A 16,382-nucleotide genomic window follows, 5' to 3' on the forward strand; every position below is an offset into this window, starting at 1 on the left:
TTGCTGCTATTTCCAATGAAACTGCATCGTCTATGAATAAAACATGTCATGGTTCATGTTGACATACATTAGAACATGTAAATGAAGCAGAAGAAGAACGCTCCATCAGAGCTTCCATCTGTCTGCTGCCCGGTGTGTGGGATGTCGGAGGACACCTGAACGTAGCACGGATCACCTGCCTCCCCAGGTGAGCTGAACGAGTGTGATGAGCTGCTGGAGGTGCAGCTGTGATATAAAAGCAGAGCAGCTGCAGCTGCAGCTCACAGCTTCTGTCTGCAGCAGCCTCCTCACTGCTGATCAACCTGCTGGAGCTCAACTCTGTGGCCTGGGCTTCTTCTCACAGCTTGACATGCTGCTGGAATCTGTTCTCAGGTGAGCTGCTGTGCTTCAAGCTGCAGGTGTGCTTCCATGTGCTGCTATTTACAGGCTGCTCTCTGCTGTCCACAGGGTCTCCTGGATCTGCTTCCTGCTCCTCAGCTCTGGAGCTTGTTACCCTTTTGTAATTAAAGGTGAGTCTGCAGACATGTTGACCTGAAGCAGCTTTAAATGAAGCCCAGTGTGTCTGAAGGCAGCTCCAGCAGCTGGATGTGGATTTATTTAGCTGCTGGTGCCCACATGAGTGGACCAGAGCTGTGAACATGTTGGTTTGTGTGTGGGTTCAGGTCAAACAGGTTCTGGAGGAGCTGGTGGAGGAACTGGAGGAGCTGGTGGAGGAACTGGCTCTGGTGGTTCAGGAGGATCTGGTGGTTCTGGAGGCTCTGGTTTCTTCAGTGGTTTCTTTCCCTCTGGATCTGCAGGATTTGCCCCTCTGATTAACTACCCACAGGGGTTTTCCTACAGTCTGCTTGACTTGAGACCAAGGTTTGTCGGTCTCCCAGACCCCTCAGTCTTTATCCCTGATAACATTCCCACCGATCCGTTCCCAGTAGTCGTTCGTGGTCCTACGTCCTACATCGTCCAGTCCAGTAACGGCTACCAGCGAGCCAGAGAACTCCTCTCTCACTCTAAATACAACCCGGATGACTTTGGTCTGTTTAACTCTCCGGTGAACCCAGGAGATCCTATCCAAGGACCTGGAGCTGGACCTGGAACCAAGGTCTAAGCAGGTAAGAAGCAGCTGGAACATGGAGTGTAGAAGAAGCTGCTGGTTCAGGGACTGACTGCTGTTTCTTTGTTTCTGCAGGTGGACCTGATCAGCAGAACCTCCATGAAACTGCAAAGTAACTTTTAATAAACCTGAAGTAAACCATGACTCTGAGTTTGTGTCCTGAACTCCATTGACGATTTAAATGGGTTTAGTCTGACTTGAAACGGAGGGTTTTCTGTAAGTCATGTTCTAGCAAATGTTCCAATATGTGGCTGTAGTTTAAAACGGCTAGGACTACTGTAATTCCTTATTATCAGGATGTCCCAATAGTTCTCTCAAATATCTACAGTTGTTCCAGTTCTCGCTGCCGCCAGAGTTCCAACGGGAGTTAAAGAGAGATCAGAGTTCAATTTTATTTATATAGCGTCAATTACAGTCAACTCGTCTCAAGACGCTTTACAGAACCCAAATGCCTGACCCCCAGAGCAAGCCCAAAGGCGACAGTGGCAAGGAAAAACACCCTTTTAACAGGGAAGAAACCTCGAGCAGAACCCGGCTCTATATAGGGGGGGACCCATCTGCCTGCTGGCCGGGCGGGTTGAGATGGACAGAAGAGGGCAAGGGGGAGGGGTGGGAAAGCAAGGAAAACACAACACACATTTGGATACATGCATGACAGGATATGTGACACAGACAAAGTATAAGCTAACATTGAAAACTGACTCATAATTTACTCTTATGATGTACGGCTCTGACATTAAACATACTCCATATATAGCTAGCAGTAAAATTCAAACAGTATGTAAGTTAGCATAACAGTATAGTGAAGGCAATGCAGAGTTGACTGGTGGAAAAAGGGAGTTGGAAGCAGAGGGCTGGAGGAAGGTCAGCAACAGCATCCCACAGTGGACATGGTGGAGACTGGACCAGCTGGTGGAACATCAACCGCAGATCTGAAGCATCCAGCTCTGGGACCAGGGACACTCGGAGAAATAGCACAGGGGGAAACAGAGTGAATGTACTGCAATAACGGTATACATATTAAATGTAAAGGTAGATAGAGAAGGGCTCAGTGCGTCAAGAAAAGTCCCCCAGCAGCCTATAGGCCTATAGCAGCATGACTAGAGGCAGAACGAAGGGACGTCCAAGAAGGAGTCAGCTGTGCAAATGAAGACACAAGCCGAACCCCTGTGGGTCACCCAGTCAGCCCCAACTATAAGATTTGTCAAAAAGGAACGTTTTAAGCCTGGTCTTAAAAATAGAGAGGGTATCTGCCTCCAGAACCCAAACTGGGAGCAGGTTCCACAGGAGAGGAGCTGATAACTGAAGGCTCTGCCTCCCATTCTACTTTTAGAAATTCTAGGAACAACAAGTAAGCCTGCAGCTTGAGAGCGAAGAGTTCTACTAGGATAATAAGGTACTATCAGATCTTTAAGATATGATGGAGATTGGTTATTAAGAGCTTTATATGTCAGAAGAAGGATTTTAAATTCTATTCTGGATTTAACAGGAAGCCAGTGAAGAGAGGCAAGTATAGGGGAAATATGATCTCTTTTGCTAACTCCTGTCAGTACTCTCGCAGCAGCGTTTTGGATCAACTGTAGATGTTTGAGAGAACTATTTGGACAACCCGATAATAAGGAATTGCAATAGTCAAGCCTGGAAGTAACAAAAGCATGAACTAATTTTTCTGCATCACTCTGAGACAGAATGTTCCTGATTTTTACAATATTACGCAGGTGAAAAAAGGAAGTCCTACAGACTTGCTTTATGTGTGAGTTAAAGGACATGTCCTGGTCAAAAATAACTCCAAGATTCCTCACAGTAGTACTGGAGGCCAATGTGATGCCATCCAGAGTAACTATTTGCTTTGAAAGCGAGTTTCTAAGATGTTTGGGGCCAAATACAATGACTTCAGTTTTGTCTGAATTTAGCAGTAAGAAGTTAAAAGTCATCCAGGTTTTAATGTCCTTAAGACAATCTTGCAGTCTAGCTAACTGATCAGTTTCATCTGGCTTCATAGATAAATACAATTGTGTGTCATCTGCATAACAATGGAAGTTAATACAATGCTTCCTAATAATATTGCCTAAAGGAAGCATGTATAATGTGAAAAGTATCGGTCCTAAGACAGAACCCTGAGGAACTCCATGATTAACTTTAGTATGCTCAGAAGAGTTATTGTTGACATGCACAAACTGGAACCTATCTGATAAGTAGGATTTAAACCAGTCCAGTGCTGTCCCTTTAATGCCAATTGAATGTTCTAGACGCTGTAATAAAATGTTGTGGTCGATTGTGTCAAACGCTGCACTAAGATCTAACAAAACAAGTATAGAGACTAGTCCATTATCTGATGCTATGAGAAGGTCATTAGTAACTTTCACTAGAGCTGTTTCTGTGCTATGATGCACTCTGAAGCCTGACTGAAACATTTCAAACAAATTATTCCTTTGTAAGTGTTCACATAATTGATTTTCAACTGTTCTTTCCAGAATTTTGGAGAGAAATGGTAGGTTGGATATCGGTCTATAGTTAGCTAACACATCTGGATCTAAAGTGGGCTTTTTAAGCAAAGGTTTGATGACAGCAACCTTAAAAGCCTGTGGTACATAGCCTGTTACTAGAGAGAGATTAATCAGATCTAACATTGAAGAATTAATTAAAGGTAAAATCTCCTTGAAGAGTCTAGTTGGGATAGGATCTAAAAGACATGTTGATGGTTTGGATGTAGAAACTGTTGAAATTAGTTCAGGGAGACATATAGGAGTGAAGAATTCTAAAGATTCATCAGGTCTAACAGCCAATTCAGAAGCATCTGTGACATTTGTAGGAAGGGCCAGATTAATTTTATCTCTAATCATAACTATTTTATGTGTAAAGAAGCTCATGAAGTCGTTACTGGTTAAAGCTAAAGGAATACAAGGTTCAACAGAGCTCTGACTCTTTGTCAGCCTGGCTACAGTGCTAAAGAGAAACCTAGGGTTGTTCTTGTTCTCATCTATTAAAGATGAATAATAAGTTGTCCTGGCATTACGAAGAGCTTTTTTATAGATTACTAGACTATTTTTCCAAGCCACATACACTTCCTCTGAATTAGTGGAATACCACTTTCTTTCCAGCTTTCGGGATGCCTGCTTTAAAGTCCGCAGCTGGGAGTTCTCCTGTATATGGTATCAAATCTACTACAAATATAGCTGGTAGTAAAATTCAAACGGTATGTAGAAGAGCATATCGGAGTAGACTGGTGGAAATGAGCAGCTGGAGGAAGGTCAGCAGCAGCATCCCACAGTGGACATGATGGAGACTAGACCAGTTGGTCTAGCATCCAGCTCTGGGACCAGGGACACTCGGAGAAACAGAGTTAGTGTAATGGTATGTTTTTATATATATAAAATCTAAAGGTAGATAGAGAAGGACTCGGTGCATCCAGAGAGGTCCTATAGCAGCAGAGCTCAGGGACGTCCAAGAGGATGACTCCAGCTGACCCCCTCATGATCACCCAGTCATCCCTAACTATAAGATCTGTCAAAAAGGAAGGCTTTAAGCCTGGTCTTAAAAACCGAGAGAGTGTCTACCTCCAGAACCCAAACTGGGAGCAGGTTCCACAGGAGAGGAGCTGATAACTGAAGGCTCTGCCTCCCATTCTACTTTTAGAGATTCGAGGAACAAGTAAACCTGCAGTCTGACAGTCAAGAGTTCTGCTAGGATGATATGGTACCATTAGGTCTTTAAGATATGATGGGGATCAGTAGTTAAGGGCTTTATTTGTCAGAAGGATTTTGAATTCTATTCTAGACTTAACAGGAAACCATCCATCCTCTATACACGACTTTATCCTCACTAGGGTCATGGGGGGGTGCTGGAGTCTATCTAGCTGACTTGTGAAGGCAGGGGACACCCTAGACAGGTCACCAGTCTGTCACAGGGCTACATATACAGACACACAATCACACACACACCTACGGGCAACTTGGAATAACCAACTAACCTAAGCATATTTTTTGGACTGTGGGAGGAAGCCGGAGCACCCGGAGAAAACCACGCATGCACAGGGAGAACATGCGAACTCCATGCAGAAAGATTCCGGGCTCAGGCTGGGACACGAACCAGGGATCTTCTTGCTGCAAGGCGAAAGTGCTATGTGCTAACCACTACTCCACTGTGCAACCCAGGAGAAATATGATCTGTCTTTAACTCCCGTTATTACTCTGGCGGCAGCAAGAACTGGAACAACTGTAGATGATTGGGACTAGGGATGGGAATTTCGACTAATTTCCCCACCGACTAGTCTCAAATTTTATTTGCGACTAGTCGACTAGTCTATAAAGCCACCTAATGACAGTGAAGAAACATTTTCATTTATATCCCGCTCCGTAAGTCTGGATGGGATCTGTAGTGACTTTGTGCATGCGCGATTCACCTGCCGTCTGGCCGTGGAGTGATGTGTCCTCTAATCCAGGGGTGTCAAACTCAGTTCCTGGAGGGCCACTATCCTGCATGTTTTAGATGCTTCCCTCTTCCAACACACCTGATTCAAATAATCAGCTTATCATCAAGCTCAGCAGAAGCCTGATAACGAGCCTGATCATTTGAATCAGGTGTGTTGGAAGAGGGAAACATCTAAAACATGCAGGATAGTGGCCCTCCAGGAACGGATCAGACACTGGGTCTGCTGTGGGGTTACTGGACTGACAGCCTGTGCTTTGGGAGGGGGAGAAGCTCACAGCAGCACCTGCTGCTTGTTGAGGACAGTAACTGCAGAATGATCTGAGTTTTCCTGTCGGTCTCCAAAATGGCAGAAAAAGTCGCTAGATTTGTCGCTAGTCGCTTTTGACAAAAAAAGTCACGAGGACGCTTTGGAAGGTCGCTAGATTTAGCGAGAAAGTTGCTAAGTTGGCAACACTGGTTTCTGCTTACACAGCCGACAGGCGACTTTGTCATCTTCTGCGTCAAAATACTGCCAAACGGTGCTGATTTTCTTACATGGGAGCGTCACCATCTTCCCACTTTACCTTTCCAAACTTTCTTCCCCAAACTGTGTGGCCCCGCCCCCTGCTACGTGCGCGTGTGTGAGGGGAGGGGAGGAGGAGCAATTCCCTCCCTGGCTGCTCAGCCTGTTTACAAAGAAGCCGAGGCAGAGGCGCGAAGAACAAGGTGCATGATGCTTAATGCAGCGTTTAACCGACTAGTCAAATACTAAACGTTTAATAAATGAGTAGGCAATTAAACGATTAAACGACTAGTCGTGCACATCCCTAATTGGGACATCCTGATAGTAAGGAATTACAACAGTGAAAAAGAAAGTAAGACGGTTCAAAGAAGACACAGTCCACATGTTACAGCAACTTCACAAAGGTTAGTTTGTTGTAGTCACTAAAGGATGTTGCAGATGTTGCATTGTTAAGATCAGCATCATGTTCTCCAGCATTAGATCGTCCGAGGAACAGGCAGGTTGTTGACAGAATTTAATGAGGAAAATATTTTTTGTAAAAACTCAAACAAGCACAAAATACAAACAAGTACCTTTCAGAGTACTTTGTAATATTTCTCGTACAGTTATAGAGAAAATATTACTGAACAGATCCTTAAAGCTACATTCAGGAACATAAGACTCAAATATGACAGTGAACACCTACATACGGAGCTGTACTCTAACCTCCAAGTACTGTAAAAAAAAAAATCAACCATTAAAAATACTGAACTCAACCCAAGAAACAGAAACAAATTAGTTTAAACACAAGACATCTGTGCTCCAAACACAAAAGATGCACACTCAATGAAGGCCCGAGGATCCCTGACCCATCACTATATACATCAATGATTCTAACATCTCTGCATGTCATCAGGTGGAAACCTCCCTTCAACAGTGTTTCTCCTATTTAGTCCCACAACACCTCCAGGAGGCTAGGAGGAACTCTGACGTCCCAGATTCACTCCCAAGTGCCAGTTCACACTGCTCCTACACAATCCAAACAGCACGGCCATGTTCAGCTGACCCAGGCCCATTTAGGAGATGCTCCAGGTAGCAACTAGTGCTGACGCTGCCAGTTAGCTAGTGCCAACTGCTAAAAAATGACAAAGACTAATAGACTCTCCAATCCCCTCTAAATGCTAATGCTAGCTGCAAGACGACCGCCATGTCCAAAGCAAACTTACCAATGACAAAGAAACATGTAAATGTGATTGTAAACTCAAGGATGAAGCCAGGTTGTTCATGATTCAGAGGATTGATGCTCGGATTCTCACTCTGATCACAACTACTTCCTGTTTATACTGGCTCTCTTCCTTTTAGTGCTGCTGAACTGCTGCTACCAGGAAGTGGTGATTTCAATACAGTTAGTTCCTTCATGTTTGAGTTGCTGCTCTACACCGTTTAATTTGCTCATCTTTATGCCACAAATTGTTAGGATAGGCTCAGGTGCAGGGAATGAACACCATCTTGAAGGCAACACAAGAGTTTATTTTCAAAAAGTAAAGAACTACAGAACAAAAGAGGAATACTAGCGGAAACGGAAAACGAAAGCCCTCGGCTTGAAAAAATACAGCACTGGCTAGCGACTGGGCGAAGATATTAGGAAAATACTTTAGAAAACACCACTGAATTACATCGACTTTTCCACTTTAGCTTTACTGTCACTACAAAACACTGCTGCTCCTATGAGAGCAATACTACAAGTTACTCATATTCTACTATCTCTACAAAACCAAACTATGATTTAACCAACTTCAATTAAAAGCAGGAATGCTTTATTTTGGGTCCACAGCTGAGCTGAAAACAAGTGAAGGCAGCGTGCTGGGTGCCAGGTGGAGGGCGGTGTGAGGAGTTCCAGGTAAGTGGTCACCAGAATAGGTGAACCCAATACTGCAATGAACGGAGGACAGCAGCGTTAGCGAGAAGCAGAACACAAACAGATTCTCAGAGCACAAATTGTGAACCCTACGAGCTCAGATCACGATCCAGCACAGGAGGGTGGATGGCGTCTCTTTATGCAGCATGGGTTGCAGGTGTTCCACCTGTCACAGATCCTGCTGAGGAGGCAGATGGAGATCACCTGCTGATGGAAATACCAAAAAAGGACTCAAGAGGGGAGAGAGCACCATCTAGGCCTGGCTGTAGCCAGCCTGACCACTTTAACCCTGAAAACAAAAATGTTCTAAGGCTGTAGTAGTGGCAGCTCTTCATGGGAGCCATAGAATGCAGTGACTATGCCCACCTGTTCACACACACCAATTCTTGACTGCCATTTGCAGCACATCTAAATGGAAGACAATTTACCACAACCTGGCATCAGATGGAGGGGGTGACAATTCGTTTTCCAAGAGCAGTCATTTGGATCATGCGATTGTTCACTTGAAGCCCAACTGAACTTCCGCCAAAGGACAAAATTCAGGTCCGGTTTATTAAATTTAGCCGATAGTACACCAACCAAGGGAGGTGGGTTCTAGTATTTTACAGTCAGCTACAGCATCAGTGAGATGACTGATCTACACAAGATGCTTTGAGGTCATTCCACCCTCAGTTGCTTTAATTACACTACATTTGATTAGAAGCTGACAGTTTGCAGATCATACTCCATTTTTCCTATGAGCTGATATGATGCAGGAGAGAAACCTGAGAGGGTCCTAGCCATTTTAAACTACAGCCACATATTGGAACATTTGCTAGAATGACTTAAACCATCTGTTTAAAGTCAAACTAAACCGGTTAAAAAAAATAAAAATAAATCAATAGAATTCAGGACACAAACTCAGATTCATGGTTTACTTTAGGTTTATTAAAAGTTACTTTGTAGTTTCATGGAGGTTGTGCTGATCAGGTCCACCTGCAGAAACAAAGAAACAGCAGTCAGTCCCTGAACCAGCAGCTTCTTCTACACTCCATGTTCCAGCTGCTTCTTACCTGCTTAGACCTTGGTTCCAGGTCCAGCTCCAGGTCCTTGGATAGGATCTCCTGGGTTCACCGGAGAGTTAAACAGACCAAAGTCATCCGGGTTGTATTTAGAGTGAGAGAGGAGTTCTCTGGCTCGCTGGTAGCCGTTACTGGACTGGACGATGTAGGACGTAGGACCACGAACGACTACTGGGAACGGATCGGTGGGAATGTTATCAGGGATAAAGACTGAGGGGTCTGGGAGACCGACAAACCTTGGTCTCAAGTCAAGCAGACTGTAGGAAAACCCCTGTGGGTAGTTAATCAGAGGGGCAAATCCTGCAGATCCAGAGGGAAAGAAACCACTGAAGAAACCAGAGCCTCCAGAACCACCAGATCCTCCTGAACCCCCAGAGCCAGTTCCTCCACCAGCTCCTCCAGAACCTGTTTGACCTGAATCCACACACAAACCAACATGTTCACAGCTCTGGTCCACTCATGTGGACACCAGCAGCTAAATAAATCCACATCCAGCTGCTGGAGCTGCCTTCAGACACACTGGGCTTCATTTAAAGCTGCTTCAGGTCAACATGTCTGCAGACTCACCTTTAATTACAAAAGGGTAACAAGCTCCAGAGCTGAGGAGCAGGAAGCAGATCCAGGAGACCCTGTGGACAGCAGAGAGCAGCCTGTAAATAGCAGCACATGGAAGCACACCTGCAGCTTGAAGCACAGCAGCTCACCTGAGAACAGATTCCAGCAGCATGTCGAGCTGTGAGAAGAAGCCCAGGCCACAGAGTTGAGCTCCAGCAGGTTGATCAGCAGTGAGGAGGCTGCTGCAGACAGAAGCTGTGAGCTGCAGCTGCAACTGCTCTGCTTTTATATCACAGCTGCACCTCCAGCAGCTCATCACACTCGTTCAGCTCACCTGGGGAGGCAGGTGATCCGTGCTGCGTTCAGGTGTCCTCCGACATCCCACACACCGGGCAGCAGACAGATGGAAGCTCTGATGGAGCGTTCTTCTTCTGCTTCATTTACATGTTCTAATGTATGTCAACATGAACCATGACATGTTTTATTCCAACACGGTCTCACGAGGATTCGTGAAACTGTCACGTAAGTTTTAGTTTCGGTTTCGTGCGCACCAACACGATTTCGTCATGTTTTTCGTGCCGCTCACCACGAAATGCGCACCAATGTATTTTAAACGGCGGACTTTTCGTGCCACTCAGAACGTATTTCAAAAGAATGTGTATATTATATTTTTAATGTAAAACCGTGGCGAATCCAATGCTATATTTTGCATGACATCGTTCCTAAACATAACCCTAACCATAACCATAACCATAACCATAACCATAACCTAACCATAAGCCGGTGGTACACTTACCAATTTGCATAGGAATTTCAAGAATGTCCGGCGGCCGGCGGCCGCAAACGCGATCACACAAGCAGTATACGCTGATGGACAGCTTAGATCGTCATGAATCCGCCGGTATAAACCACTTTCAGATGTGATTACCACAGCGAAAAACATTTCGTGGTGAGCGGCACGAAAAACATGACGAAATCGTGTTGGTGCGCACGAAACCGAAACTAAAATTTACGTGACAGTTTCACGAATCCTCGTGAGATCGGGCTGTTTATTCATAGACGATGCAGTTTCATTGGAAATAGCAGCAACTCTGGCTCCTTATTCCTTCCATTTGCACGTTAATGAAAATTTTTTTTTTCCATCAGTTTCCTTATTTTGCAGACAGGTGATAAATAAACTCCAAAACCTGAATAAATAAGTTCAGAATCCCAGCAGATTGTAATAAATTACTGCAAAAATCCACATAAATCCTAACATTCATGCACCGTTTCTCCCAAACACAGTTAAAAACTGTAAAATCTGGCATTTCTTTTCTAGCAACAAACCAGAATGACAGTTTTTCTGGAGTCACATGCAGCAGCTGATGTTCAGTCCTCATTTATCCTCCTAGAAACCAACAGAAAGCTTCCTAACATCATTCTGACACATTAAATCTTCAGTTGTGAATCAGTTTGTGAGCTGGGTTTCGTTGATACTAACCTGGAATAATTAAAGCGACTTTCTGATGAACTGAGTGCATTCATCCGCTAAAAGTCGTTGCAGACATGGTAATTTTTCATCTTTACATCATGTTCTCCGGCATTAGATCCTCCAAGGAACAGGCAAGTTGTTGTTTGAGATAATTAAATCAGGAAAACATGTTGTTCTTTGTATAAACTCAAACAAGCACAAAATGCAAACAAGTACCTTTCAGAGTACTTTGTACTATTTCTAGTACAGTTATAGATAAAAGATTACTGAACAGATCCTTAAAGCTACATCCAGGAACATAAAAGTCTCAAATAAGACAGTGAACACCTACATACGGAGCTGTACTCTAACCTCCAAATACTGAATACAAAAAATCCACCGTTAAAAATACAGAACTCAATCCAAGAAACAGAAACAAACATCTTAATGTGATTGTAAACTCAAGGATGAAGCCGGTTTGTGAATTTTAAGGTTCAGGATCAAGAGGATTGATGCTCTGATTCTCACTCTGATCACATAAAAAAATACTTCCTGTTTCTATGAGCTCACTTCCTTTTAGTGCTGCTGAACTGCTGCTACCAGCAGGTGGAGATTCCGATGCAGTTAGTTGTTCCTTCGTGTTTCAGATGTTGCTTTACACGGTTTAATTTCTTTTTCATCTTTATTAACCCACACATTGAAATAATCTTCAGGTTGGGCACACAAAGCTACTCTATTATGTTTACCTTTGCCTTTAGAGTATATTGTTCATGTTTTGCACAACAATCCAGATAGTTTACTGTTACATCTCCCCCTTTTAAGTAAGAAACATTATGTCACTTCAAACAATCAAAACAAATCTTTCCTTTCCCTTTTCTTCTTTCAACTCAATTCCCTTTTTTTTAGGGATACAGTCCAGAACTACTGTTAACTTATCAAATCACAAATCCAGTCTTTTTGGCAAACGTGAGCGCCTGAGTGTGTAACATACACATCTTCTGGCACCACTGCATGTTGGTTTTCACTGTCTGAGACTGTGTTCTCTCCACTGGTTGGTTCTGGAGGTGGCTGCTGGGTTGCTCCCAGGTGGGCACGGTTTCTCCTCAACAATCCATCTCCTGTTCTGACAAGGTACGACCTTGGGGCAGCTGTCCGGTTCACGACTGTCCCGTGAGTGTTTTCTGTAGTGATCCATACGCTCTGGCCTGGGTGTAACTCCAGCTGGTCGTGTGTTCTGTGGTGTTTGATGTAGTATTTCTCTTGTTTCCATTTCCCTTGTGTCTCTCTGCTCCGGAGATGTTGGATGTTTGGCCAACGTGGAGTGAGTGTTTTGGGCACTTGTGGGAGTGTGGTTCTTAACTGTCGTCCCATGAGTAGTTGGACTGGGGAAAAACCGTTCGCCAAAGGGGTGGCTCAGTAGCTGAGTAGCGCCTTTGTATAGTCTCCTCCCTCTTTCCATAGACCCTTTACAGTGGCCACGCCACACTCAGCTTCACCATTCACCTGCGGGTATCGCGGGCTGCTGGTCACGTGAGTGAAACCATACTCACTGGCGAAGTCTTTGAAGAGGGTAGAGGCATATTGTGGCCCATTATCTGACATAAGAGTCACAGGAACTCCATGCCGGGCGAAGATGTTCTTCAGAGCCGATATGACCGTTTCAGTCTATGCTACATGGAGATGAGCCACTTCAATGTAGCGTGAGAAATAATCTATCGCCACCAGATAGGTTTTCTGGTCCCAGATGAATAAATCCGTCCCGACACGTTGCCATGGTCTCTCAGGTATAGGGGTCGTCAACAGAGACTCCCTCTGTGTGGTCTTGTGTTTGATACATATGGGACAGTTTCCCACTTTCTTCTTTATTTCAGTTGACAGCCCTGGCCACCAGACAGACTGACGGGCCCTGGCACAGCGCTTTCCTATCCCTTGGTGGCCCTGGTGGAGAATGTTAAGCATGTCGTCTCTTAAAGAGCTTGGGATGACGACTCTCTGTCCCATTAAGAGAAAGTTTCCGGCCATGGACAGGTAACTTCTCGCGTACCAATAGGGACTGATATCAGGTGGTAGATGAGCTTTGTCAGGCCACTTTGTTTGACAGTACTCTCTCAATGCACGACAAACAGGATCCACTTTTTGCTTTTCTGCTAGCTCTTGCAGTCTTGCTTTAGTGGCTGGAAGAGTCTGTACGACGGAGTCGACAAAGATTTGAACATCTGTCTCCAGCTCTTTCTCTTCTTGAGTGGCTGTGTGACCCACTGGAGCTCGTGACAATGTGTCTGCCGTGATGAGCTGTTTTCCTGATACATGTACAATGTTGTACGTAAACTTCAACAGTCTCAGTCGAAATCTCAAGACACAAGGAGGAAGCTCATCCAGTGCCTTGGAGCTCAGTAAAGGAACCAATGGCTTGTGGTCCGTCTCGATCGTGAAGCTCATCCCTAGCAGGTAGGATTGCAGCCGTTCACAAGCCCATGTCGCTGCCAGTGCCTCCTTCTCGATTTGGGCGTAGTGTCTCTCCGCCTCAGATAGTTGTCTGGAGATAAACACTACCGGTTTCCAGTCCTTGCTTTCTGGCTGTTTCTGAATAAGAACTGCTCCAATCCCGAACCATGACGCATCCGCCGACACGCGTCTCTGCGTATGGCGAGTAAACAGCTAGGACTCTGGGTGAGCTCAGTTCTGCCTTCAGCTGCTGAAAAGCTTTCCGCTGTGGTGCCCCCAACACCATTCTGTCTTCTCTGACTGAAGAATTGTTAGGGGCTTTGTGTATGAAGAGAGATGAGGCAGGACCTTGCCCAGGTAGTTAGCCATACCCATCACTCGTCTGACATCGGCAGCGCAGGTGGGCTCCGGCATGTCCAGTATGGCTCTGACTTTGCCAGGGTTGGGTTTTACTCCGTCTGTGGAGAGGCTGTGTCCAAGAAACATTAGCTCACCTTTGGCGAATTCACACTTTTCCTTATTCAGTGTCAGCCCCTCTTCTCCAAGTCTCTTCAGTACCTGGTGTAGTCTGGTATCATGTTCACTCTGGTCTTTGCCGTACACCAAGATGTCGTCAGCGTGACATACCACGCCTTCATAGCCCTCAAGAATCCGCATCATCCGGCGTTGGAAGTGTTCTGGGGCTGATGATATTCCAAATGGCAGTCTGTTAAAACAGTATCGACCGAATGGAGAGATGAACGTGGTCAGGAGCGCGCTGTCCTTGGTCAAGGGGATCTGCCAAAACCCAAATGTGGCATCGAGTTTGGTGAAGATCTTTGCTCCTGTCAGCATCGTCAGGGAGTGATCCACGTTTGACAGAATATGTCTCTCCCGCTTGACACACATGTTCAGGCGTGTTATGTCCATACAAAGTCTCAGTTTCTCCTTTGACTTTGGTTTTGGCACCACCACAAGTCCAGCACACCATTCAGTGGGTTGTGTGACCTTAGATATCACCCCCATGGCCTCCATCCGATCCAGTTCACTCTTCACTTTATCATGTAGTGGGAGGGGAACTCGACGTGGGGCAGATAAAGCATATGGTGTAGCGTCTGGTTTCAGTTCGATCTTGTATGGTGCTGTCAGTTTTCCCAGTCCTTTGAAGACCGTGGGGTAGCATTTTACGATGTCTTCTCCCACTTGGACTGTGTGCACGTGCTCCACAAGAGACAACGCTTTTATGGCTGGTAGTCCCAATAGTGGTTTCGTTAATTTGCTCACCACATAGATGTCTTGATCGGTGTATTTGTCTCTCACCCTCAGTTCGCCTCTGAAGTACCCTTTAACCTCCAAGGGCTGCCTGCCTGGACCATACAGTGGTATTTTGGGCTGCTGAAATGTTCAATGCTATTAGTCGAGTAGTGGTGAGATGGGATCGCTGTAACTCCAGCTCCAGTGTGTAACTTAAACTCTTTCATTTCTCCATTTAACTCCAGATTTTCTGTTCATTCACTATCCACATTGTCTATGTTGATTGTCACTTCTCTGAGAAAGCTGATGTCTGAATCATACTCTGTCCCATCCTCTGTGATAACATGAATGCCACCAGTTGACCTGCATTTCTGTGCAAAATGACCTTTTCTTTTGCATTTGTGGCACTCCACATCTTTAGCAGGACAGTCCTTCCAATGGTGGTTTGTTGCATTTCCACACCGTCCACAGCCTGTGGTTCAGTCCTTATTTCCTGGTTTGTCACGTGCGCTGCGTTTGTGTCCATCTTTCGGGCCCCTATGTGCCTTGGTTCGCATGTTCATCACGTCCACATTTACAGACTGTCTCTCCTCCATACTGCCACGCAGCATTGGCTGCTGCCTCTTTATTTCTTCACTGTGGCGCACTCTGGCTATTGTTTTTTCCAGTGTTAGATCAGGATCCATCTGTAATGATTTGGACAGCTTTGCATCTCTCAGTCCTACGACAATCCTGTCTCTGATGAGCTCCTCTCTCAATGCTCCAAATGCACAGTGTTCAGCGAGGCTATGGACAGCAGTTATAAATGATTCTGCACTTTCTCTTGGCTCTTGGTTTCGTCTGTTAAATTGTGCACGTTCGAATATTACGTTTTTCTTGCTTTTTACATCAGAATATACTTTCTTCTGTTCATTACTCAGTGGCAAGACACTCAAAATATCTTCAGCTTCGTCTCCCAAAGTGTACATCAACGTGTTTACTTGATACTCTTCTGACTGTTTATCCAAGCCTGATGCGATTCTGAATCTCTCAAAACATCTGATCCACTTCGGCCATTCATTAGCATTACTGAAGTCAAAGTTACCGAGTGGAGTCAGCTGGACGCTGCCTGCTGGGGGTGGAGGGGTATCTGGCATCCTCCGTTATGTATTACGTCTCTTCCAACGCATTTTTCCCGCTGGGAAGCCCTCTTCTCTCTCTGTCAGGCTCCCGGTGTCACTGTTAGTCTAGCTTTAGCTGCTAGCGCTAGTCTTGTCTCTCAGTTTTCCAGACCGCTTCACGCCGGACTTCACCCATGGAGGCCCGTCCTTCTCCAGACTTAGTACAGCTTCATTCTGACACCATGTTACATTATCTCTTAATAACGAGGTAGAGAGTGGCTTTTGTTCAACACTTTACTGGAACTTCTGTAGCACACATTACAGCCGTCACTTCCTCTTTCTACGTCTTCACGTGCTCAGTACATGCCCCGTGATTGGCTGAGGCATTAACATATATTTACTGGTTCATATTAACTTCACACAACATTTACACTCAATTTCTCTTTACCAAAAGCACACCTATAAAGGGAAACAGAAGATGCTCTGAAAACCAGTCAAAGTTGAAGCTGGAAGCAGTGTTGGTCGGGTCCTCGCATCCTTGCTGGACAGCGAATCCAAGCATGTCCACCAGGTGGCGCTGCGACTGAGAGAGCACTTCTG

General features: G+C 45.2%; 1 protein-coding gene across 1 annotated transcript; it reads right to left on the reverse strand.

Moving 5' to 3' along the window:
• Positions 1-8,849: 8,849 nt before the first annotated feature.
• On the reverse strand, positions 8,850-10,901 carry LOC127531082 (uncharacterized). The gene is made up of 4 exons (XM_051939524.1): positions 9,704-10,901; positions 9,567-9,628; positions 8,991-9,413; positions 8,850-8,913 (listed from the first exon to the last, which is right to left on the reverse strand). Exons 1-3 carry the CDS (start codon positions 9,868-9,870, stop codon positions 8,995-8,997), a joined length of 648 nt encoding a protein of 215 aa, XP_051795484.1. The 5' UTR covers positions 9,871-10,901; the 3' UTR covers positions 8,850-8,913; positions 8,991-8,994.
• Between the last annotated feature and the right edge of the window lie 5,481 nt (positions 10,902-16,382).

The sequence above is a fragment of the Acanthochromis polyacanthus genome, chromosome 19 (assembly GCF_021347895.1).
Source record: "Acanthochromis polyacanthus isolate Apoly-LR-REF ecotype Palm Island chromosome 19, KAUST_Apoly_ChrSc, whole genome shotgun sequence".
Lineage (NCBI taxonomy): Eukaryota > Metazoa > Chordata > Actinopteri > Pomacentridae > Acanthochromis > Acanthochromis polyacanthus.